This window comes from Mercurialis annua, linkage group LG4 (assembly GCF_937616625.2).
Source record: "Mercurialis annua linkage group LG4, ddMerAnnu1.2, whole genome shotgun sequence".
Taxonomy (NCBI): Eukaryota; Viridiplantae; Streptophyta; class Magnoliopsida; order Malpighiales; family Euphorbiaceae; genus Mercurialis; species Mercurialis annua.
Window position 1 is genome coordinate 19120235 of NC_065573.1, and position 24362 is coordinate 19144596.

At 30.4% G+C, this 24362-nt stretch overlaps 2 protein-coding genes and 1 long non-coding RNA gene across 7 annotated transcripts; 2 read left to right on the top strand and 1 right to left on the bottom strand.

Moving 5' to 3' along the window:
- Positions 1 to 1064: 1064 nt before the first annotated feature.
- Positions 1065 to 9655, top strand: LOC126678397 (uncharacterized). Its single transcript, XM_056105638.1, has 2 exons — positions 1065 to 1403; positions 9186 to 9655. The coding sequence occupies exon 2, from the start codon at positions 9198 to 9200 to the stop codon at positions 9558 to 9560; it is 363 nt and encodes a 120-aa protein (XP_055961613.1). The 5' UTR covers positions 1065 to 1403; positions 9186 to 9197; the 3' UTR covers positions 9561 to 9655.
- Positions 9656 to 14123: 4468 nt separating this feature from the next.
- LOC126679374 (uncharacterized) lies at positions 14124 to 14750 on the top strand. Its single transcript, XM_050374393.2, has one exon. It carries the CDS (start codon positions 14293 to 14295, stop codon positions 14653 to 14655), a length of 363 nt encoding a protein of 120 aa, XP_050230350.1. The 5' UTR covers positions 14124 to 14292; the 3' UTR covers positions 14656 to 14750.
- A 5253-nt stretch (positions 14751 to 20003) lies between these two features.
- LOC126679540 (uncharacterized) lies at positions 20004 to 23824 on the bottom strand. Of its 5 annotated transcripts, none has more exons than XR_008790642.1 (10): positions 23779 to 23824; positions 23298 to 23389; positions 22900 to 22991; positions 22000 to 22305; positions 21833 to 21903; positions 21648 to 21755; positions 21145 to 21228; positions 20940 to 21048; positions 20592 to 20687; positions 20004 to 20257 (listed from the first exon to the last, which is right to left on the bottom strand). It is a non-coding gene; the product is annotated as an uncharacterized LOC126679540 (long non-coding RNA). The 5 variants fall into 5 exon arrangements; XR_008790640.1 differs by having other exon boundaries at positions 23704 to 23818; XR_008790641.1 differs by having other exon boundaries at positions 22118 to 22305; positions 23298 to 23818.
- Between the last annotated feature and the right edge of the window lie 538 nt (positions 23825 to 24362).

A 24362-nucleotide genomic window follows, 5' to 3' on the forward strand; every position in this document is an offset into this window, starting at 1 on the left:
TCTACAATAGTGAAAGAGTATGTCAGGGATGTTTTCTTCGTAGAGTTGCAGTAGTCGGTAGATGTCTGTATTAAATGTAAGATATAAATTCAAACGGTATATTTAAATGGGCAACTCTGATTTGATATAAAAGTATATATCTTATTTAATTATAAAGATCGTATTTTAACCGTTTGATTTCCTTAACCAATTGCCATGAATGGAATTGGTTATGATATTGATTAGAGACAGGGCAGTGTTGGACATGAAATGTCGCTCGGTAAGACCCTAGTCTATAAGAATGATTTGCGATGGTTTTCAGAAAGCAATAAAGATATTTTGATAATGTTTCAAATGATTTTCTGAAAACGTTTTATATAGAATAATATATTTAATTTGCGAAAAATTTATAGTGGTTTTAGGCTTGCTACGGGTTCCGGAGCTACCACTCCCGTTCCCTAGCGCCGGTCTCGGCTCAATAAATTGGGTCGTGACATTAACTGCTGAGATTTTATATTATAAAATAGAAGACTTTCTTATTATGTACCAGGGACTGCCTTTGTCTTTAAAGAAGTTGAATGTGAAATATTGGAATCCGGTTGTTCAAAATTTTTCTTCGCAACTTTCCACTTAGCGTGGTAGGCTTTTGTCTCCTGCAGGTCAGTTAACTCTTATTAAGTCGGTTCCAAGTAGTTTACCGGTCTACTTCATGAGCTCTTTTTATGCTCCTAATTCTGTGATTAATTGTCTTGAGAAGTATATGCGCAACTTTTTATGGAATGGAACTGTCGAGGGAATATACTTCAGTAAGGTGGCATGGAAAGATGTTTTGCTCTCCTTTTTTCGACGGCGGTCTGAATATTGTTCCTCTTCGACTGAAGAATAAATTTTTGTTATTCAAGTGGTTATGGAAATTGATGAATGTTAGTTTTGTGGTACTCTATTGTTTTCAATAGTTGTGATATTACGTATTGGTTTGATCTCGATCCGAGAATTTCTCATAAACTATCTCATTTATGGAAAGGAATTATCTCTAGTTGTATGTCTCACAATGAGGCTTGGGATATCTTTAATTTAAATGTTGCGGTTTCTGTGGGGAATGGCAACAGACTTCGTCTTTGGCAAGACATTTGGCTTGGAGAAACTGAGCTTTCTTCTTCATTTGCTAGTCTTTTTAAAATCTCTAAATCGTCTAACATCATGGTGCAATAGGTAATGGGAAGTTGGCAGCTCTCTCGGTCTGCTCTAAAATGGCGCAGGTTGCTTCGTCTGGGAGACGTTGAAGCTCTAAATCGTCTTTAGTTAATGGCTGATAATGTCTTTTTGAATAATTTGCAACAAGATCGGTTCATTTGGATGAAGCAGAATGGATATACGTCGATGTCGATAGCTGGTATGCATTGGAATAATCTGCCACTAATCAGGTTGGTAATACAGATCTTAGTTTCTTTCGAATTATTTAGAAATCGAAGTTACCTCATCACCTTCAGTTATTTGTTTGGTTATCGGCTAGGGATATTGTCATGACCCGATTTCACAAATTGCGAATGGTGTTAGGGTATGGGTATGTTTGTACCAAAACCCGTAGCAAGCCTCGCGGATAACCTTATATACATATAAACCTGCAAGAAAACCACTGCTCGGGGCAACCGAGACTCCAATTTAAGTCTAGCAGTTTATACAACATTTCTAATATCATAACTTGATAATAATCCGAAACTATGGATCATGCCTCAAATATAATAATCCAAAGTAATATGCCAAGGTAATAATAAAATAGTCGTACCAATATGACAATTCAAAGTATAATGATATAAAGACAACTTGTTCTATTGCGATGTAAGAGTTTAAGCAATAGACTAGTTTTATTAACATAAAAACCTCCGAGGAAATCAAAGAATCGGAGTCGACCAGTTTTCAAATCATAAACCTGGAAAATTGGGAAAACAACAGGATTAGATACACTGAGATGAGCTTATAATGCTATTTACATTTATTAAGTTTAAAACTCTTAAAACAAATCCTTTTATACTAATATATATTCGATTATGGAATACAGTATTGAAATGAAATCCCAAAGTATATAACCCAAAGAATTATCCAAAGTATATGGAAACAAATCTTCATCGATTCCCAAAGTAGGCCAGACATTGGTCAACCAATCCCAAAGTACTTACCGATACACACAGTCTCGATACAAGCCTATCGAGTATCTCGTTTCAATCCAGATCCATAATCCTTAAAGCAGTTCATAAACATTTGATATACTAAAATAATTTGCGGTACTTAATAAAGCGGTGAATAACACTACAAATTCACTACTTGAGTATCCACGTGATAATCTTGGCAAACAGCTAACCCTGCGTAGACTCCGAGGCACGAGCAGTCGACGGGTCTATAACAAGGTATAAGTTAAAATTGAAACAACCCATAACTCTACGATTACTAGACACCACATAGGACTAACATCTTAATACACAACCAAAACATAACCAAAGTATTCCATTCAAACCAAATAGCAAAGTTAGGCAAGTTACGCTTAGGTGAGTTCTTATTCTTAAAACAAAACCAAAGCTCTTGAATACTTAAATAGTCCTTTCAAATCCAAAGAGTTTTCGAAAGTAGTGTGTTAGCCTTAACTGCAGTTTAGCTGAACACAACATGTCGGGCGACACAAGTCTAACCCGACCCAACCGTAATCTAAAGTGAAAACCAAAGTTTTACAAATCCTTAAATAAAACCCAAAGTCATTTGAAATAAGAACTCATACCCTAAATTAGATAACGCCAAAACATAGAAAGCAATGAAGCCAATTAAACTTGCCAACACTTGGCAAGTAACACCCAAAATACACTTAATATTTCACTTTAAATAGAATCAATAAGATTTAAACATCTTTCAAGTATCAACTTGAAACTAAAATAGGCTCATCAAACACAACATAACCGTTGAACACCTTACATGCCTTATATCTCATTTAACTAAAAGTTAAACCACAACCTAAGATAAGTTAACGTCTTACATACGCTTAAACAATGAATTTCCAGCCCCTTATATTTGATAAAGATCATCTTAAATATGCCTTAAACATTTGGCCAAAACGTTGGTTAGTTCTTCAACCCAACAACACCCAAAGTAGCATCACAATTACTTAAAAAAAACATTAAAATAATTTCCAGCAAGTTTACTAAACATAAAACATCGATTTAAACCTTTAGAAAACCTCGATTAACATATGACTTAACCTTAAATATTTTAGATCAAATCAACCAATGTATTTGTTGTTGACTTACAACCCCTTTATCATTTAAAGAAAATTCCAGCAAAAACATTAGCCAAACGATATATTATTCCATATAATCGATTCTTCTAAATCACCCCATGTACAAATGACATCTAAGCAACCTAAGATCAAACCCTATAACATTTTCAGATTTTAAATTAACATTCAATATAGATGTTATAATCCAAAACATTAACATATTGATACACCTATAATTCTCCTCAAAGAAACCAATCCACCCGATGTACAATAAACATTCAAAAGCCAAAATCAAAAATCAAAAACAAACTAATGTTTCCAGATTTGAAAATTCAAGCAAAACAGAAAATACATGCCCAAACACCCAAAGTATTGAATCAAACAATAATTTAACAATCTCAACAAACAATAACAATAGATTAGAGCCACATACCTCTAGATAAGCCAATACAATCAAAAACCCAAAAAAATATAGATCCAAATCAGCCTACAAATGAACAATAAACCAAGCTAATGATGACACACACCCTAGAATTGATAAACCATGAAATAAACCATAAAAGAATGATGAAAAAACTTACCTAAGATCAAAATATGATAAGAATGAGTGGGAATGGATTTTAATAAATGTCTCAGCCGTTCTAGGGTTTTAAGAATGAAAGAAAACGTTTTTAGGTCGAAATAAGGGGGCTTAAATAGAAAGTGGCGGACTCATCAGTGTTCTGTCACGCCCGTGATAGACATGTCGCGCCCGTGACATTCTATGTCGCGCCCATGATATAGCTACTGCTCCAAAAAATAATTATTGTTTTGAAAATGAAATCGAAACCGCTCTAAACTTTGAGGCCACACCCAAGACATCTCAAAACACATATTAAAACGTTTGGAACTCGAAAGCCACTATTCTAAGTGGTCGAACCACCTGAACAAACCCCAAGATATAGGATAGGCTTAACGAAACTACTTGAAAAAATACGGGGTGTTACAGATATGATCTCTTCGAAGATGTCTCTTGTAATGAGAGGATTGATTCTGTCATAATATTATGTTCTTTTTGTTTAGAGGAGTAGTCATCTATTCATATAATTTGTCATTGCTTATATGCTTGGAATACTTGGACTAACATATTGGCTAGGAGTAATAGTCCCTGAGTTATTTCGTTTTCTTTGGTTCATTTTTATTGACAGTGGCCTTTTCTTGCCAATAGATAATTCAAAGAACTTTGGATGTTGATTTGGTTCTTTACGATTTGGAAATTATGTAAGGCTAGAAATCATAGATACTTCAACAATGAATTTATTTCTCCAGAGAAGTTATCATTTATGATTATTAGAAAATCGATTCTTTTTTATATATGTGGGCATCTAGGATTTCCTTATTCTTGTGCCGATGTTGCTAGAAATTTTTGATTTGATTTGTAATCAAACTTGATTGTTTTGTTTTCTTTTCCTCCACTGCTTGTGGTGAGCTAATCTATTAATCATTTTTATCAAAAAAATAATAGCTTTCTCATTGTCATATGATCGTCTTCGTCTTTGTTGGCCTCCCACTTCAACAAATTTGGTTCATAAACTGCGACTCCATTATTTGTTTTATGAATAAGATGTATATTAAAAGCCAGGAGAAGTGGCAAACTAAAACTCTAAAATTTCGCATAAAAAATGGCACACTCAAAGTGGCACACTAGAGCCTACGGAAAAGAGAGATGGCCAAAAAACGATCAAGGTTCAAAGTACAAACAGTTAATTATGGTATACCTAAGAGACCTCGGCGTAAGTTTCTCATAAAAATACAACCTATTCATTTAACCAATAAATAACTCGCTCTCACGATATTAAAAACCGCATTAAACAATGAAATAGCAATTATTAAGCAAACTCTACTGATTACCTAAAATCTTACTCGCTTTCATTACATTATCTTTTAGATTTTCGATTACTTATGTTTAATTATCTCTCAATTAGTTAAGTAAACACCAATCATGAAGTAGATGATCAATCTAATCCAAGCATTAAGAACGTTAATCAGAACAAGATAATAAACACCAATTAATCCATATCCAATCAATTACACAATTATAATTTTATAAAAACTCTCGAATGGAGAATTTAACTACTCATAGCTATAAAAAAAATAAGTAGATAAGATGAAGAAGAAGAATTCATAATGAAATGATAAATACCCGGAATTGTCTGAATAATAAAACTTCGATTAATAGATAATTCTTTAATCTTGTCGCAAGAACAATAAACAATAATTCTAAAAATAAATAATAAAAGCAAAAGTTATGAATAGAGGCTAACCCTAATACTAAGCTAAAAACAATCTAAAAACTAATTACCATCTAATTCTAAAATTTACATAAATTATTAATAGAGTACTTGCAAATAGGAATAAAACTAAACCTTTTACAAGTCACATTAGGAAAAGTTGGAATAGGGTCAAGGTGAAGCCCACAAATGAATCAATCCCGTAATCACGTCTTTCATTAGGTTAGTAAATGTTTCGAACGAGACATTAGATGTCTCGAACGAAACCTGAGCAGTTTTGACATGTTCCCAATCACCCTAACCAAAAAATTATAGATAGAATTTTTTATTAAAGGTCATATTCGAGACATGATGTGTCTCGTTCAAGACCTTCCTATTTTTTTTCCATCTTGAACGAGAATGGTTGTCTCTAATGAGACATTCTTTTCTATTGCGCAACTACTATCTTAAAAACTTCATAACTCGATGTAAAAACCTTCAAATGAGTTGGTTCTTGATTCCTTTGAAATCTTAGGATATTTACTATGTTTCTTATGTAGAATACAAACTCGTTAGAAGTCTTTAGGTTTTTCAAAATCGTCAATTAATAAACTAAGGTCAGATTCTCATGTATACAAATGTGCTTTCCGCATCTCTTTACTTCGAAAACCTTCGGAATGTTCAAATTAAACCCAAAACTCATCGGTTTTCATGCATTTATCCTGAAACACTCAGACACAACAATAAAATACAAAAATCTCAATTATAACAATAAAAGCACATTAGAAAGATAAAAAACGACAGAAAATATGAATAATTTTACTCATATTAGATGTAGCAGTTATGGTTATAACATATTAACCATAACAGAATGCTAAAAATAATAAAATCCTACTTAGTTAACACTAAAGGTGGAACACGTCTCTAATACTCCACTCTCTCCTTGGACTAATCTTCCCTACTAGTAATCACTCTTTCCAGAAATATTTTGTCTCTTTAAAGAACCACAAAGAATGCAAAACAGTTTCAAGTTTTGCATATAGAAGGGACAATAGTGCTCAATTTGCATTCATCTACTGATAAGCTTAGTTTCAATTGGGATCCACTCGTGGTAAAATTTCTAGATAAAAAATTTTTATGTTCGAAGAGATGTCCAACTTCTAAAGAAACTTCACTTCTCATAATGCATAAATCAGACCTGGCATAATGCCACCTCAAAGTATCCTTTTAGTTAGTTATAGCCAAAGGAATTTTTTTAATACAATCCACATCAATTGCTATAAAGGCAGAATTCAAAATGTCCATCCTTCAAGTTCCTCCATCTACAATTAAACCGCTGACTTTTGCATTCCACCCTAATATTGGATTACTAATAACTTTAAAATTTGATTCTCTATTGATCCATCTGTCCTGGTAAAAGCAGACATCTCTACCAAAGTTAATTCTCCACTTAAGACCAGTAGTTAACACATCTCTAACCCAAAGAACACTTTTAAAAGTATAAGACCCCATTCTACTACTATTAGAATTCATAAAATTTGTATCTTTAAAGGTACTGTTTTCAGATTCTAAACAAGAGGCAATTAGGCTCAGTAATCATCTTCCAACCTTGTTTAGCCAATAAGATTTTGTTAAAATCTCAAGGTCCTTAAACTCCATACCACCTCACATTCAGCTTTACAAAGTGTACTCCATCTAACCCAATGGATTTCCTTCTAACCGTCATATGACATCCCAATCAGAATTTATTGCACATTTTCTCAATTCAATCAAACTTTTAGGCAACTTAAAACAATTTATATAGTAGGTCGGTATTAACTGTATAACGACCTTAATGAGCACTTCTCTACATCCACAGGAAAACATGTCTCTCTTTCAAAGTTGCAAATTTTTCCTATATCCTATCCTTGATAGCTATGAAACTATCTCATTTCCTCCTTCCTATTATAGATGGGTGTCCCAGATATTTTTCATGACACTGTATAATGGAAACTTGAAGAATTTGCTAAAGATCCTGCTTCAAATGCCCACTAGTGCCTTTGCCAAAACACAAGACAGACTTATCAAGATTAACAATATGGCCTAATTTATTATGATTGTGTTTGTTTTATCAAAATTGACATAGAAATGACAATAGTAATATATAAATAATGTATTTTGAATTCATCAAAAAAAAATTCATCAAAAAAATAATGTATTTTGATTCAAACCGAACCAAATTAAAAAAAAAATCATTTTTACAAAACTGAACCAAAACTTTAAGAAATTAAATTGTTTCCAATCGAACAGGATATGTCGTTATGGTCATTATTATATAATTTTTTTTTAACTATCAAATCAAAACTAACTGAAATGCTTTTTTTAAATCGATTTGAACTAAAAATTTAAAAATTTAAATTTTTCAAATAAAACCTGATTTTTAGGTAAGGTCGGATTTTTGGTTTGATCGATTATTTTGGTGCGGTTTATATAGAACATAATAAAACTATGTCCAAAATCAATTTGAATTGCAAATTATTATTATTTTAAATCAAACCAAGCTAAATTTTGTTTGGTCTTTTTAATTTGGTTCGATTAGTTAGGGTTGGTTAATATTAAACTTAACTGGCAAAAATAATATTCAGAATCGAATCAAACTAAAAATTGATTTTCCTGAACCGAATAAAAATTTTATATTTTTAATAACCTAATTAAATTGACTAAAATTTTCTATTTTTTAAGAATGAAGAAATCCAAAATTTGAAAGAATTAAATTTTTTCATATCAACTCAGATTAATCAGTTCTGTCAAATATTTTCGGTTTGGATATATTTTTAGTTTGGGTTATTATAATTTTTTTAAAAAATTATATATAAAACTAAATCAAACCGAAAAAATTAATTATTTTATAATATTAAATCAAAATTTTATTTTGGTTCATACTTTTTACACTCATTTTCATTGTCATTTTTATTCCTATAATAGTTTATCAAATTAAATAACATATACAATTTTCTATTTTCATTTTTATTTTCATTTTCATTCCGATAATATATTTGAACTTATCATCTACTAGTTAAATTGAAAGTATAATGAAAAGTTCATTAAAAAAAATTGGTTTAACTTTTATTTTTAATTTCTGTATTAGCTTAATTTTGGCTATTTTTATATTAAAGGAAAATTATCATAAAAATTCACCAACTTTACACGTTTAATTTAATAACGTTTTTTAAAAATTTATCATAAAAATAATTTTTTTTAATTCATACACAATATTAAGGTGATATTCATTTATTAGTGTAATTTTTTGAGGTAAAAGTCATTTTTAACCAATAAATGAGGGTCACTTTAACACTATGTATAAATTTAAAAGAAAAATAAAAATTAATATATTTTTATGATGAATTTTTAAAACGTGATTAAATAAAAAAAACATGTAAAGTTGATGAATTTTTATAACAGAACTCTTTATTAATGAATTTTCTTCTAGCATTTTCTTTAGATTATACCTTACAAAAAGTAGGGACTCCATGAGCTTCTTCTACATCTTACTAGCAAATACACTACACCTGTGAGATAAGAACAAATTCAAAAAACCACGTCGCATCAACGTTATACCTCCATCTGTACTTTCCAGCACATTCCACAACCTAAAACCCTTAAACCACTATATAAAAACACTCATCATCCAACATTCTGATCAAGAATTTATACAGTGAATCAAAAAAATGAAGGCCATAGACGACAAGAAAGACAAGGTGGTGATCAGAGCAGTCTCACACGATGAAGAAGGCAAAAAAAGAGTAGAAAAAACAGAGCTGGACACACACAACATAGACACAATCAAATACGTGGAGAAGAAGTTGATGGATAAAGGAGTCCATCGCATGGATCGCCACCCGGTTAAAGGGAAAGGTGTCGGTGGTATTGGGAAACCGCCGCCGAAGTCCGGTCACGGTGGAAAATATACATGGGAAGGTCCTGCTGATGTGGTAGATTATGAGCTTGAAGCTGCACCGCCTGCTCTTGATGAGAAGGATCCAAATTATGTTGATGAACCGGAGGAAGAGAAGTCTCGTTTAGAGGTTTAGTTTATGATGATTGTGGTGGTGATGAAGCTGTGTTGATGTTTGAATGTTTTTTATTTTACTTTAATAAGATTATTCAATAATTAGTTGTGCATAAATATATTTACAAATGATACGATTGGTTATGTTTAAAGATATGGTAACTAAGAGATTTGAGAATTTTATAAATAAAATATAAAGCTTTTGAACAAATTGAATCAAAAGTTAAGAATGTTACTCCAACCCATTTGGTTGGATAATTCACAATAATTTACGTGAATTATTTTGCAGCGTAAACTGCATAAATAAATTAGAGTAAATACTTTAGTCTTTTTTGTTTGAAAACTAAATTATGTGGTCTTTCATTTTTACTTTTGTCAACATTTTAGTCCTGAGATAGACATTCAAACTAACCTCGCAAACGATTGCTCAAAATCTTTAGCTTAACAGAAGGATTATAAGAGTTCTGAAAGAGAGGTCATAAAACATCCATAAAATTCCCAGCCTCCAATCGAGATCCAAAGGTAATTAGAATAAGATTAGCTCCCATGACACTCATCTTCTCACAGATAATATTCTGATTAATAACAAATACTTTGCCTTTAGGACGAATTCGATGTCAACGACCCTCGCAATAACTGATCTTAACATCCAATTGTTAGTATCTCGGATAACCTTCTCACTGGTAATAGATATCAACAGGTCCAGATCATGAACCTTAACTACCGAGACTTTTTCATCAGAACAAGAATCTGACGTAACCGCTTTATATGAACAGTTATCCCTCCACACGTGCGATGCAACAGCTCTTATCGAGGACTGAAAAACACGGGCACCAACAGCATTAGTTTTAGGTTATCCGACTTCTTCTCGGAAAACCTAGAACGAAAAGCACTAAGTTTGAATTTGCCAATGGCGATCTCATTGAGCTGACCCACAATGCATGATAAATCCTTCTCCGAATCAGGTCTAAGAAAACCAAAACTGCAGTTATGCTTGGTGCGTTTTGTTGCCAACAAAACTCGACCAATAACGTCATACCTTGCGAACACCTTCTCCAAATCACGGTACCTCTAAGTACGTGGAAAATTCTCAAAATATATCAAGCTCCTAGAGGATGAGTAAGAATCTGCTCCCTTATTATCCGAGATAACGTGAGAATTGCTAGGAATCGATCTTTGAACATGGTTAGAGTTAGGGGTTTTATCATGATTTTGATATTGTGGACGTAAGTGATTTGCCGAACTCACATATATCTTGTACATGTTGATTTGATTTATTCTTTTTGTTGTTTATTTTTTTTTATTCGTTTAACTGCGCATAACCTCACACTAATATTTCGTGTAATGTATTATCATATGATTTAAAGTTCTGGTTCAGAACATGTTTAAGTTTATGATTTTTTTTGCAATTAATCTTTTTTTCTATTTAACCTTTTCAATAATTACATCAGAAATCAAATAATGTTTTATGGATTTTTATCAATAAACCAAGAGAAAATGATATTATTGATATTTGTCTCCTCTTATAAAAGAAGAAATATTAATAAAAAAAGGACTAATTACTTAAAAAAATCCCACCTTGTAATATTTTTTCGTTTATATCATGACCTAGGAAAAAGTTCATTTGTACCCTAAAACTCATCAGTTTTCATGCATTTATCCTGAAACACTCAGACACAACAATAAAACACAAAAATCTCAATTATAACAATAAAAGCACATTAGAAAGATAAAAAACGACATAAAAAATAGGAATAATTTTACTCATATTAGATGTAACAGTTATGGTTATTCCAAATTAACCATAGCAGAATGCTGAAAATAATAAAATCCTACTTAGTTAACACTAAAGGTGGAACATGTCTCTCATACTCCACTCTCTCCTTGGACTAATCTTCCCTACTAGTAACCACTCTTTTCAAAAATATTTTGTCTCTTTACAGAACCACAAAGAATGCAAAACAGTTTCAGGTTTTGCATACAGAAGGGACAATAGTGCTCAATTTGCATTCATCTATTGATAAGCTTAGTTTTGACTGGGATCCATTCGTGGTAAAAAATTTAGATGAAATTTTTTATGGTCAAAGGGATGTCCAACTTCTAAAGAAACTTCACTAACGCATGTTCCTTTTATTATCAGAATTGGATGAATGATTTTTCAACTCAATTGTCATTCTGTGTTAACTTTTAACAATGCATAAATCAAACATGGCATAATGCCACCTCAAAGTATCCTTTTAGTTAGTTATAGCCAAAGGAATTTTTTTAATACAATCCACATCAATTGCTATAAAGGCAGAATTTAAAATGTCCATCCTCCAAGTTCCTCCATCTACACTTAAACCACTGAATTTTGCATTCCACCCTAATATTGTATTACTAATGACATTTAAAGTTGATTCTCTATTGATCTATCTGTCCTGGTAAAAGCAGACATCTCTCCCATTGTCAATTCTCCACGAGACATCTCTCCCATTGTCAATTCTCCACTTAAAACCAGTAGTTAACACATCTCTAGCCCAAAGAACACTTTTAAAAGTATAAGATCCCATTCTACTACTATTAGAATTCATAAAATTTGTATCTTTAAAGTACTTCTGTTTCCAGATTCTAAACAAGAGGCAATTAGGCTCATTAATCATCTTCCAACCTTGTTTAGCCAATAAGGTTTTGTTAAAATCTCAAGGTCCTTAAACTCCATACCACCTCACATTCAACTTTACAAAGTGTACTCCATCTAACCTAATGGATTTCCTTCTAACCGTCATATGACATCCCAATCAGAATTTATTGCACATTTTCTCAATTCAATCAAACTTTTAGGCAACTTAAAACATTTTATATAGTAGGTCGGTATTAACTGTATAACGACCTTAATGAGCACTTCTCTACATCCATAGAAAAACATGTCTCTCTTTTAAAGTTGCAAACATTTCCTATATCCTATCCTTGATAGCTATCAAACTATCTCATTTCCTCCTTCCTATTGTAGATGGGTGTCCCAGATATTTTTCATGACACTGTATAATGGAAACTTGAAGAATTTGCTAAAGATCTTGCTTCAAATGCCCACTAGTGCCTTTGCCAAAACACAAGACAGACTTATCAAGATCAACAATATGGCCAATTTATTATGATTGTGTTTGTTTTATCAAAATTGACATAGAAATGACAATAGTAATATATAAATAATGTATTTTGAATTCATCAAAAAAAAATTCTTCAAAAAAATAATGTATTTTGATTCAAACCGAATCAAATTAAAAAAAATCATTTTTTACAAAACTAAACCAAAACTTTAAGAAATTAAATTGTTTCAAATCGAACAGGATATGTCGTTATGGTCATTATTATATAATTTTTTTTAACTATCAAATCAAAACTAACTGAAATGCTTTTTTTAAATCGATTTGAACTAAAAATTTAAAAATTTAAATTTTTCAAATAGAACCTGATTTTTAGGTAAGGTCGGATTTTTGGTTTGATCGATTATTTTGGTGCGGTTTATATAGAACATAATAAAACTATGTCCAAAATCAAATTGAATTGCATATTATTATTATTTTAAATCAAACCAAGCTAAATTTTGTTTGGTCTTTTTAATTTGGTTCGATTAGTTTGGATTGGTTAATATTAAACTTAACTGGCAAAAATAATATTCAGAACCGAATCAAACCAAAAATTGATTTTCCTAAACCGAATAAAAATTTTATATTTTTAATAACCTAATTAAATTGACTAATATTTTCTATTTTTTAAGAATGAAGAAATCCAAAATTTGAAAGAATTAAATTTCTTCATATCAACTCAGATTAATCAGTTCTGTCAAATATTTTCTGTTTGGATATATTTTTAGTTTGGGTTATTATAATTTTTTAAAAAATTATATGTAAAACTAAATCAAACCGAAAAATTAATTATTTTATAATATTAAATCAAAAATTTATTTTGGTTCATACTTTTTACACTCATTTTCATTGTCATTTTTATTCCTATAATAGTTTATCGGATTTAATAACATATACAATTTTCTATTTTCATTCTTATTTGTATTTTCATTCCGCTTGTCATTCCTAATCTTTGAACTTATCATCTACTCAAAATATTTCGTAGTTAAATTAAAAGTGTAATAAAAAGTTCATGAAAAAAATCGGTTTAACTTTTGTTTTTAATTTCTGTATCAGATTAATTTTGGCCATTTTTATATTAAAAAAAATATCATAAAAATTCACCAACTGTACACGTTTAATTTTAATAACGTTTTTTTAAAAATTGGTCATAAAAATATTTTTTTTTTAAAATTCATACACAATGTTGAGGTTACATTTATTTATTAGTGTAATTTGTTGAGGTAAAAGTCATTTTTAAAGGGTCACTTTAACACTATGTATAAATTTGAAAAAAAAAACTAATATATTTTTATGATGAAACTTTTAAAACGTGATTAAATAAAAAAAATATGTAAAGTTGACGAATTTTTATGACAGAACTCTTTATTAATGAATTTTCTTCTAGCATTTTCTTTAGATTATACCTTACAAAAAGTAGGGACTCCATGAGCTTCTTCTACATCTTACTAGCAAATATTCTACACGTGTGAGATAAGAACAAATTCAAAAAACCACGTCGCATCAACGTTATACCTCCATCTGTACTTTCCAGCACATTCCACAGCCTAAAACCCTTAAACCACTATATAAAAACACTCATCATCCAACGAAACTGATCAAGAAATTATACAGTGAATCAACAAAATGAAGGCCATAGACGACAAGAAAGACAAGGTGGTGATCAGAGCAGTCTCACACGATGAAGAAGGCAAAAAAAGAGTAGAAAAAACAGAGCTGGACACACACAACATAGACACAATCAAATACGTGGAGAAGAAGTTGATGGATAAAGGAGTCCATCGCATGGATCGCCACCCGGTTAAAGGGAAAGGTGTCGGTGGTATTGGGAAACCGCCGCCGAAGTCCGGTCACGGTGGAAAATATACATGGGAAGGTCCTGCTGATGTGGTAGATTATGAGCTTGAAGCTGCACCGCCTGCTCTTGATGAGAAGGATCCAAATTATGTTGATGAACCGGAGGAAGAGAAGTCTCGTTTAGAGGTTTAGTTTATGATGATTGTGGTGGTGATGAAGCTGTGTTGATGTTTGAATGTTTTTTATTTTACTTTAATAAGATTATTCAATAATTAGTTGTGCATAAATATATTTACAAATGATACGATTGGTTATGTTTAAAGATATGGTAACTAAGAGATTTGAGAATTTTATAAATAAAATATAAAGCTTTTGAACAAATTGAATCAAAAGTTAAGAATGTTACTCCAACCCATTTGGTTGGATAATTCACAATAATTTACGTGAATTATTTTGCAGCGTAAACTGCATAAATAAATTAGAGTAAATACTTTAGTCTTTTTTGTTTGAAAACTAAATTATGTGGTCTTTCATTTTTACTTTTGTCAACATTTTAGTCCTGAGATAGACATTCAAACTAACCTCGCAAACGATTGCTCAAAATCTTTAGCTTAACAGAAGGATTATAAGAGTTCTGAAAGAGAGGTCATAAAACATCCATAAAATTCCCAGCCTCCAATCGAGATCCAAAGGTAATTAGAATAAGATTAGCTCCCATGACACTCATCTTCTCACAGATAATATTCTGATTAATAACAAATACTTTGCCTTTAGGACGAATTCGATGTCAACGACCCTCGCAATAACTGATCTTAACATCCAATTGTTAGTATCTCGGATAACCTTCTCACTGGTAATAGATATCAACAGGTCCAGATCATGAACCTTAACTACCGAGACTTTTCCATCAGAACAAGAATCTGACGTAACCGCTTTATATGAACAGTTATCCCTCCACACGTGCGATGCAACAGCTCTTATCGAGGACTGAAAAACACGGGCACCAACAGCATTAGTTTTAGGTTATCCGACTTCTTCTCGGAAAACCTAGAACGAAAAGCACTAAGTTTGAATTTGCCAATGGCGATCTCATTGAGCTGACCCACAATGCATGATAAATCCTTCTCCGAATCAGGTCTAAGAAAACCAAAACTGCAGTTATGCTTGGTGCGTTTTGTTGCCAACAAAACTCGACCAATAACGTCATACCTTGCGAACACCTTCTCCAAATCACGGTACCTCTAAGTACGTGGAAAATTCTCAAAATATATCAAGCTCCTAGAGGATGAGTAAGAATCTGCTCCCTTATTATCCGAGATAACGTGAGAATTGCTAGGAATCGATCTTTGAACATGGTTAGAGTTAGGGGTTTTATCATGATTTTGATATTGTGGACGTAAGTGATTTGCCGAACTCACATATATCTTGTACATGTTGATTTGATTTATTCTTTTTGTTGTTTATTTTTTTTTATTCGTTTAACTGCGCATAACCTCACACTAATATTTCGTGTAATGTATTATCATATGATTTAAAGTTCTGGTTCAGAACATGTTTAAGTTTATGATTTTTTTTGCAATTAATCTTTTTTTCTATTTAACCTTTTCAATAATTACATCAGAAATCAAATAATGTTTTATGGATTTTTATCAATAAACCAAGAGAAAATGATATTATTGATATTTGTCTCCTCTTATAAAAGAAGAAATATTAATAAAAAAAGGACTAATTACTTAAAAAAATCCCACCTTATAATATTTTTTCGTTTATATCATGACCTAGGAAAAAGTTCATTTGTACCCTATTTATGATTTTTCATTTTCAACTGTACCCCAAAGTACTAAATTGCTCTCTTTTCATATATAAAAATGGTTAAAATAATTTTTTAAATTTAACTATTATTCTAATTAGACATTAATTATATTAATTGTACAAAAATACCTTTTTTTTTCAAAAAAAATTGATAATAAATTTTTAATTTATATAATATAAAATTATTTTAACCGTAATAAAAATTAAAATTTACGTAAAAAAATTTATTTAAAAAAAAAATATTCCAGACTCCCCCTCGAAGAAAGAGCAGATCTGCTCCTTCCTCCATGGGAGGATGGAGCAGCTTAGCTCCTCCTCCCATGGGAGGGGGGAGCAGCTCGCTCCTTCCTCCATGGGTGCTCCTTCCTCCCAAGGAGGAAAAAGCTGAGCAGCTTCTTGCTGTCATGGAGGAAGGAGAGCTCCTCCTTCCGAAAGGAGGAGCATTAAAACGATAAAAAAATTAATAAAAATTTAACGGGTTCGATAAATCGGATGAGTACGATGGTATGCCGGAAATATTTTTTTAAATAATTTAATTTTTATTAAAATATCTAAAAACAATAAATTAGAAGATTTATTTGAATATTTTTAAATTTAAAAGACTTATTTATATTTTTTAAATAAAAAAAATATGATGGAACCCTTTTATTTAGTTGTTATTAACATTTTTATCCTTAAATTTTTTATATAGTCAATTGTACCCTTTTTGGATAGAGATGAAAATGAAGAATTAAAAAAATGGTACAAATGAACTTTTTTTTACGTCATGTTATAAATGAAAAAATGTTATAAGATGAGAGTCTTTTTAAGTAATTAGGCCATCAATAAACATGTCTTTTTTTTAAGTATAAAAATGATGAATTGACCAATTATGAAACTCTTTATCACTGATTAGCAGATACAAAACCTATTGAGAATTTCACTCACAACGACCTTTGAACAAAAGCTTGTTATCTAAGTTTGGGTTGTTGAAGGTTAAACCACCGACACAAATGACACAAATAGTTAACTCAGGTTTTAATGCGTCAAATAATCAATAATTTAAAAAAAATTGTTAAATGAGATTTTAATTATAATTTATTTTTGTATTGAACACGCTATGTGTGTAAATATTTATTGAATTTGAAATGCAAAATATATATACACATATTGAAAAATTTATTTAATTAAATAAACTATAAGAAAATTAAACTACAAAAAATTTTATCACGTAAATTAAGACCTTATTCGTCTAAAAATTTAATTAAAAAACAAAAATAAAATAAACTATAAATTTTAGCATATTTTTTAATTTTAATATAAATAGTAATTTTACAATTCAAAATATAAACTATCAAATCTTTACGATCTAAAATATCGGACAATTTTCTATAAAAATGTTGGTATGCATGCCAGAACACTATATATTCTGATGTTCACTTCAATGTATTCTTATTAATAAATTATTCATAATTTTAAAAAATATTAGTAGCTCGTATTTTAAATCGTTAAAATTAAAAATTCGTATTTAAATCGTAAGTTCATGATTTATTTTATAATTAACTTTTTAAATGAATAGGTAATTAGAATTAGACTATAATGTTGTTTTATATTCAAATAAATAATATATCTTGTATACATAAAAATTAAGTTCAGAAAGAAATAAAACTTCATGAACAAGGAGTGTTAATTAAGTGTAGATTATTTGCTTTAAAGATGTTAATCAATTCCTTTCAAAAAGAATGTTGATAAATTGGAAAATGCTATTTAATTCACTTTATTATATTATATTACTTGATAATTTTTAATTTATTCAACCTTTTTAAAAAGAAAAGGTATTAATTTTTCTATTTAAAATTATCTACTTGACTGACATAGTGTATTAAATAATAATATTTTAATAAATAAATGACTATGTATATAGGTGGCTCATTGACTGAAAATTGCATCCGAAAAAGACCTAGGAGACAATGTTAGATGGTACATCATTTCCATTGCGACATGGAACTTGGCACATCTACTCTAACTTAATTATGTCTTTTGATTAATACTTAAGTACTTAAATAAAGCAGTAATGTATGATTAAATTAATAAATTGGAAGAAATGGACAACACCAAAATCCTTTTTATATCAAAATTAAGGTTTTGTACTAAACGAATTAGAGGGAATAAACTGCTTTTAAATAGACAGATTAAAGTATTAAACAATTTAAATCATACATCAATCAACATATTTTAATAAACAAAAGGTCAATCCAGCCATTAAATTTTTGTCTCATCGTCAAAAAAAAGTACATTTTAATTTTTAGGATTAATTAGATCCCTAAATTTATGTTTTCAGAGTCAAATAAGTCATTTTAAGTCATTTTTAATTTTATAAGTCAATAGTAAAAGGTCAAGCAACTCTAAAATTGTATTACTCAAACGTGGATTTATTTAATTCTAAATATAAATTTGAGGACAAAATTGACTAAAGTGGTTTATTTGACCCCAAAAATATAAATTTAAAATCTAATTAACCCAAAAAAAACTAAAATATACTTATTCAACTCCGAGCACAACTTTTTATGTTGAAAATTTAATTTAATTTTATTTGCTTGGATTAATTGACAAATTTCAGCTTATATAGTACATCAAATTACCTTCTATGGTCAAATTATTTAAATAAGTAAGAATTTTGTATTATATTTAAATCAGTTTATGACATATTTAACATATTAATAATAGAAAACTGAGCTTTAATAAATTATTGTCTTTGAGAAACACTATGTACAGTCCTCTGTTAAAAATATAGACAACAGTATAAGTTTGTTTTTAAGTCAAAGCGTTTAAATGGTGATGAAACCATATTTTCAATTAATGATTCTCTTGTAGCTCCTAATTAATTCAGACGTTGACAATTCTCGAGTTTTAGCAACATCATTATATTTGATATTAAATGGCCCCTCTAGCTTAAACATAGAGATTATCAACATCATTCCAGATGTGTTTATACATTTTATTTATGAGATTATCCACTACAAAATTGGGGATATAATAAGGAACAGATCACAACGGAACTGTAAAATACTGAAAGAAATGTGAAGAACGGTATTCAAAAACCATTTTCATCTTTATATATTTCTGAACTTGTCAATTTATTCTATGCAAATTCATTAGATACGTCAATTTTTATCATCGAAGATGTGCCGACATGCTCTATGGAAACAAAAGTAGCCTTTCTAGGAGGTAACAAACGAACCGTTACAAACCAAAATTTAACAAAGAAAAGAAGAACGGAACAGAAAAATATCAAACAAATGACCCAGAGTTTAGAAGGAATTATAATTTTAGAAATACTTATCAACTACTCACTACACCAAATAATGCCTATAGGGGCGGTTTAAATTGACTGTAGGGGCGGTTTTAACCGCCCCTACAAGTTTTAGAGACGGTTTTTAAAACCGTCTTAAGAGTGTCGCTGTTGTAGCCGTAGCTACAATATAATGACGGTTTTAGCGAGCGCCGGGGTAAGCGTAACGGTAGAGACTATTTCGTAGGGGCGGTTACAACCGCCCCTACAAGCTAATATGCTTACACACAATTTAGAGACGGTTATAACTCTTATTTATCTCTGTTTTTAGGGGCGGTTATAACCGTCTCTATGGGCTAAAACAAATCATTTCTAATACCCTTCAAAACATTAAAAGTCTCTGATATAGGTCACATTTTATAAAATATCACTAAAATATGATAAGAATCTCAAAAGCTGAAATGTTAATAATCGATAAAAATTCATAAAATTGAAATTATAATGTCTACTTTGTACCTCAAATTAACATATTCATCTAAACTAACTAAAACTAAAAACACTCATAGTTATATGTTTAATCTATTTCTGATTCATCAAAAAAGAAAAAGGTAATCTATTTCTACTTCAAATCTATCAGCTTTTGGTCCCTGGCCTTGTATGAGTCTTCAAGTTGATCTCACACCTTATTTATCTTTGACAACAAAGCAAATCCTACATTAAAAAGAAAAATGATGGATTAAAACCATACACTATACAATGCCAATATTCATACACCATAGCTTGTTTAACTTTTTTAAACCAAGTCAAAATATGAACAAGAAAACAATAATTCTGGATTGTGAGTTTCATACCCAGACAATATTTAACCCAATTTAAGTAAGAGCTAAAATAAACTGTACTCACAATATTAAAAACAATCTAGAACACAACTCTCAGGATTACTCACTAATAGTGTTCCCTCATCTCCTTCAAACAACCTTCGCAGCAGAGAATGTATATATGCTGCGGAAAAATAGAAGATGGAGGAAGAATTGATATAACTTACCTCAAAAGAAACAGGGTAGTCATGGTGCACAGTGCGCTGACAAGTATTACGTATCTTAACTAATAGCTGACAAGTATTACGTATCTTAACTAATAGCTGCACGATGATAAGCAGATGAGACAAAATGTATTAAATTAAAAACATAAAAAAATATGATTGAATTTTTGTTGCATGGCAATTAAACACGGTCTACCTTCAAATTCATCAAAATGAATACAAATTAAATATAATTATGAGCTATAAAAGCATTAGTCACTTCATTTTACAAATTTATTCACTAATCAGTAGATCTAGCCAAAAATGAGTAAAACACTGAGATAATTGAATCAAATATCACAGGAGACTTACTAGCTCTTTAACCTCAACTGAGATCCCAAATTCATCATAAAACATATCATCCAAAGCCTGAAGTGTCAGTTGTTACCCTAACAATCTTTGTACATTCATCTTTACGTCTCTGACAGAGAAAATAAATAGGAGGATTATAAATCATCAATAATAAAATCATTAAATTAAAATTTTGATCATAATACAATATATATAATCAACTCACTTGCATTGTTAAATTCCGTTTTCTTTCCACTCCTAAAATCTTCTCTGTTTTTAGTTTGAGATTTCTAATTCCATGTGCAAAACCCTGTTTCCAATATTTTTTAAGAAATCTCATTATTATAACATAAGCAACAATGAGATTTCAAGCATAAGAAGCAGATGCACTTTATGAAAACTTAAATATGAAACCTGAATTCCACACTGTCCTATATGATCTATTATGACTACAAAATACCCATTGTGCTAAATCAATCCTAACTCTTCGTATATAGAAAGCCGTATCTTAGCGACTCCTGATTATATCATTTGTTAAAGTTGGTGAAATGCTCTAAGATTGCTACAATCTGAAGTTGATTTGGTGTGAAAAAAGGAAAAAGGCAATAAAGTGGCTAGCTCGTGTAAAGTAGAGATTTAAATTATGGCAAGATACAACTAAACAGCAGAGAACTAAGACATTTAAATGAAGGGAAGCATCTACAAACAAGTTCAAAACAGAAAACTAACCACAGATAGCTCATATACAAGAACAAATCTGGAGAACCCAGTGGGCATAGCTCAAGAACCTTGCAACACCCAAGCAAATACATAATGACCTGTGAATGGTTCAACTATCTGAAAATAGAAAAGTAAGATCAGCATCAATTTGCACACTTTTAAAACTTAATCTTCCATCATAAGCAATTGTGTACCTTTGTATTCTGCATGACTCGCAACTGTGACCAATCGTTTTACCATAAGCGGATACTTTAGACCTTCCGTCCTGTGACGAAACAAGAGAAAACAAATATAAGATTAAGAAATTATATATATAAAAAAAGCAAGTTAAATCAAATGGGTTTCTTTAAAACTTCCAGACCTGCAATAACCATCGAAACCTGACCAATCTGTTTTTGCCTCTACATCGAAACCATCACAGACTAAATGTACTTCAACTTCATTGTAGGTTTGCAAACAGTGATTGACACAACTCCTACAAGGGCACATAATTCTTCCATCTTCTGATGCATGATGGAAAGCGAAATCGAGGAAGAGCTTCACCCCACTTCTATATATATCACTATTTCTCGGTTGGACCATCCAACTTTTGTCCACCAACCAACTCATTGAAACAAGATCTAAAATGTTTAACAGCCTAAATGAAGCAGCATCACTTCTTTTACAACTGTTATCAAAAATGATAAAACATTGCATAAGAGATATGACAGATTTTAACTAGGAAAATTCAGCATGGACCAGAAAAAAGCTTGAATAAATAAACATTAACCGACACTGAAGATTCATGAACATACAAGTCTGATAAGTACAAACTCATAAAACTGAATTAGTTATTGGATTTAAAGTCTGACGGGGTTACTGAACTACACATATTTTATATAGCGATTACCATTTTCTAATTCGTCACATTTTCATATCTAATATTTTATTACATCAACGTAAAGTTAATGAAGCAAGCAATACAGGCCAATAATTGCTTATGTGATGAAATTATTTTATCAGGTGTTAATAATTTTGTTCCAGGAAATAGTTGATTAACATGTTATGCATTGATACTTTGATGACATAATCACACTCCAACACTAGCAAGCCACTTAGCATATTTAAACTCGTTTGATTTAGTTTTCAAGCACATGGTTTGTCCTTGAGCAAACTCATATCATTATAACATTTTTTTATTATGTATAATTGAAGATAAGAGCTACAGCACACAAACAACCGAGCATTATAGCAACACTGAAATGACAGCAAGCAAAGTTACCTGATGGTAATCTTGATCAGAAGCACAAGTTAGCAGTCTTAAATCATGATGAACCACAAGTTAGCAGTTTAAATCAGAATTCAGTTTTTCACCTGAAATGAGGTAAATCAGTATAAACTATTAACTTCACCTGAAAATTGTTGATATTAAATTCGAAACTCAAACTTAGAAACCCAACACTAAAATCAACAGATCAAAGCCTAAATTCTGTATCAAATTTTATCAGTAAACAAAGAAGAAATCAAGTTCAGCTGTCATCCAAAATCAGAAACAAAAGATGAAACCTAAAATCAAAATCATAATCAATCTATAAAACCTAAAATAAATACTAATTGGAAAAAAAAGCTTCAAATTATAATTTACAAGTAATGATTTCTATCAAAACCAATAGAAATTACCTCGAATCGATGAAAAAACGATCGCTGATATTTATTGATCTCTAAATTCAATCGATGAAAAAAACTAATCAATCGCTGATATTTATTGATCTCTGTATTCAATCAATGAAAAAAACCTAATCAATCGCTGAATCGATAAAAACCTAATTTCTAATCCTTGTGCAAGTTGAAAAATCGATCTCTGTATTTAATCACTGAATCGATTAAAACATTTACATTGTATGAATCATGAATAAATCAATTTGTGTTAGAATGAAAAGCGATTAAAGTGAAAGGGACTGAAGTAAAAGCAAGAATGAGAAAAATGATTAAAGTGAAAGTGAGAATCAGTATAGCTGAAAGAAATTTTAAATTCCTATTTTAACCCTTAATATATATAGAGACGGTTTGAACCGTTGTTATCTACCTACGGAATATAAAACCATCTCTAATTACGTTGCTAACTCTATTAGTGTTATTAATTAGGGGCATTATTTAAGACCATCACTATCTCTTTGCCGCTAAAACATGTTTTTGGTGTAGTGACTACAAGTTAAAAACTAGTTTTGATTCTTGACATAATAGATTGATATAGGAAAATGTTGTAGAATTCATTCATGTATTTAGATTTTAAATTTTCTAGTAGATTATTAAAAAACAAAACTAAATAAATAAAAAAGCCTGTCAAATAGATGCTCTATAAAATCACATACAGTTGCCAGATTCGGGATCTTTATGAAAAGAAAAACAACATAGTTTTGAAAAATCTAAAAGTTATATAGATAGAAATAACGGTTCCTTTTATGAGTTTGTGCCCTTCTTATAGCATGTGTTATCTTAAAAATTTATTTTACTTTTGTAAACAATTCCCGTTATCTGTGGATAGCTAGGCTTAGTTTTATTAACTTACATGTTAAGGTTGATAATAGTAGTTCAATAACTTTGCACTTTCACTATATGTATTAGTTTTCTTAAGTTGTTTGTTATTTAATTAATTTTAATATGTTATGTGTCATGTAAACGTATTACTAGTGTGAATTCTGTATGTGATAAGTATGCTAACTGTAATGGTACAGTTATAATAAA

Coding starts and splice junctions, on each gene's coding strand:
- LOC126679374 (XM_050374393.2), top strand. CDS start 14,293: ATGAAGGCCATAGACGACAAGAAAGACAAGGTGGTGATCAGAGCAGTC.
- LOC126678397 (XM_056105638.1), top strand. CDS start 9,198: ATGAAGGCCATAGACGACAAGAAAGACAAGGTGGTGATCAGAGCAGTC.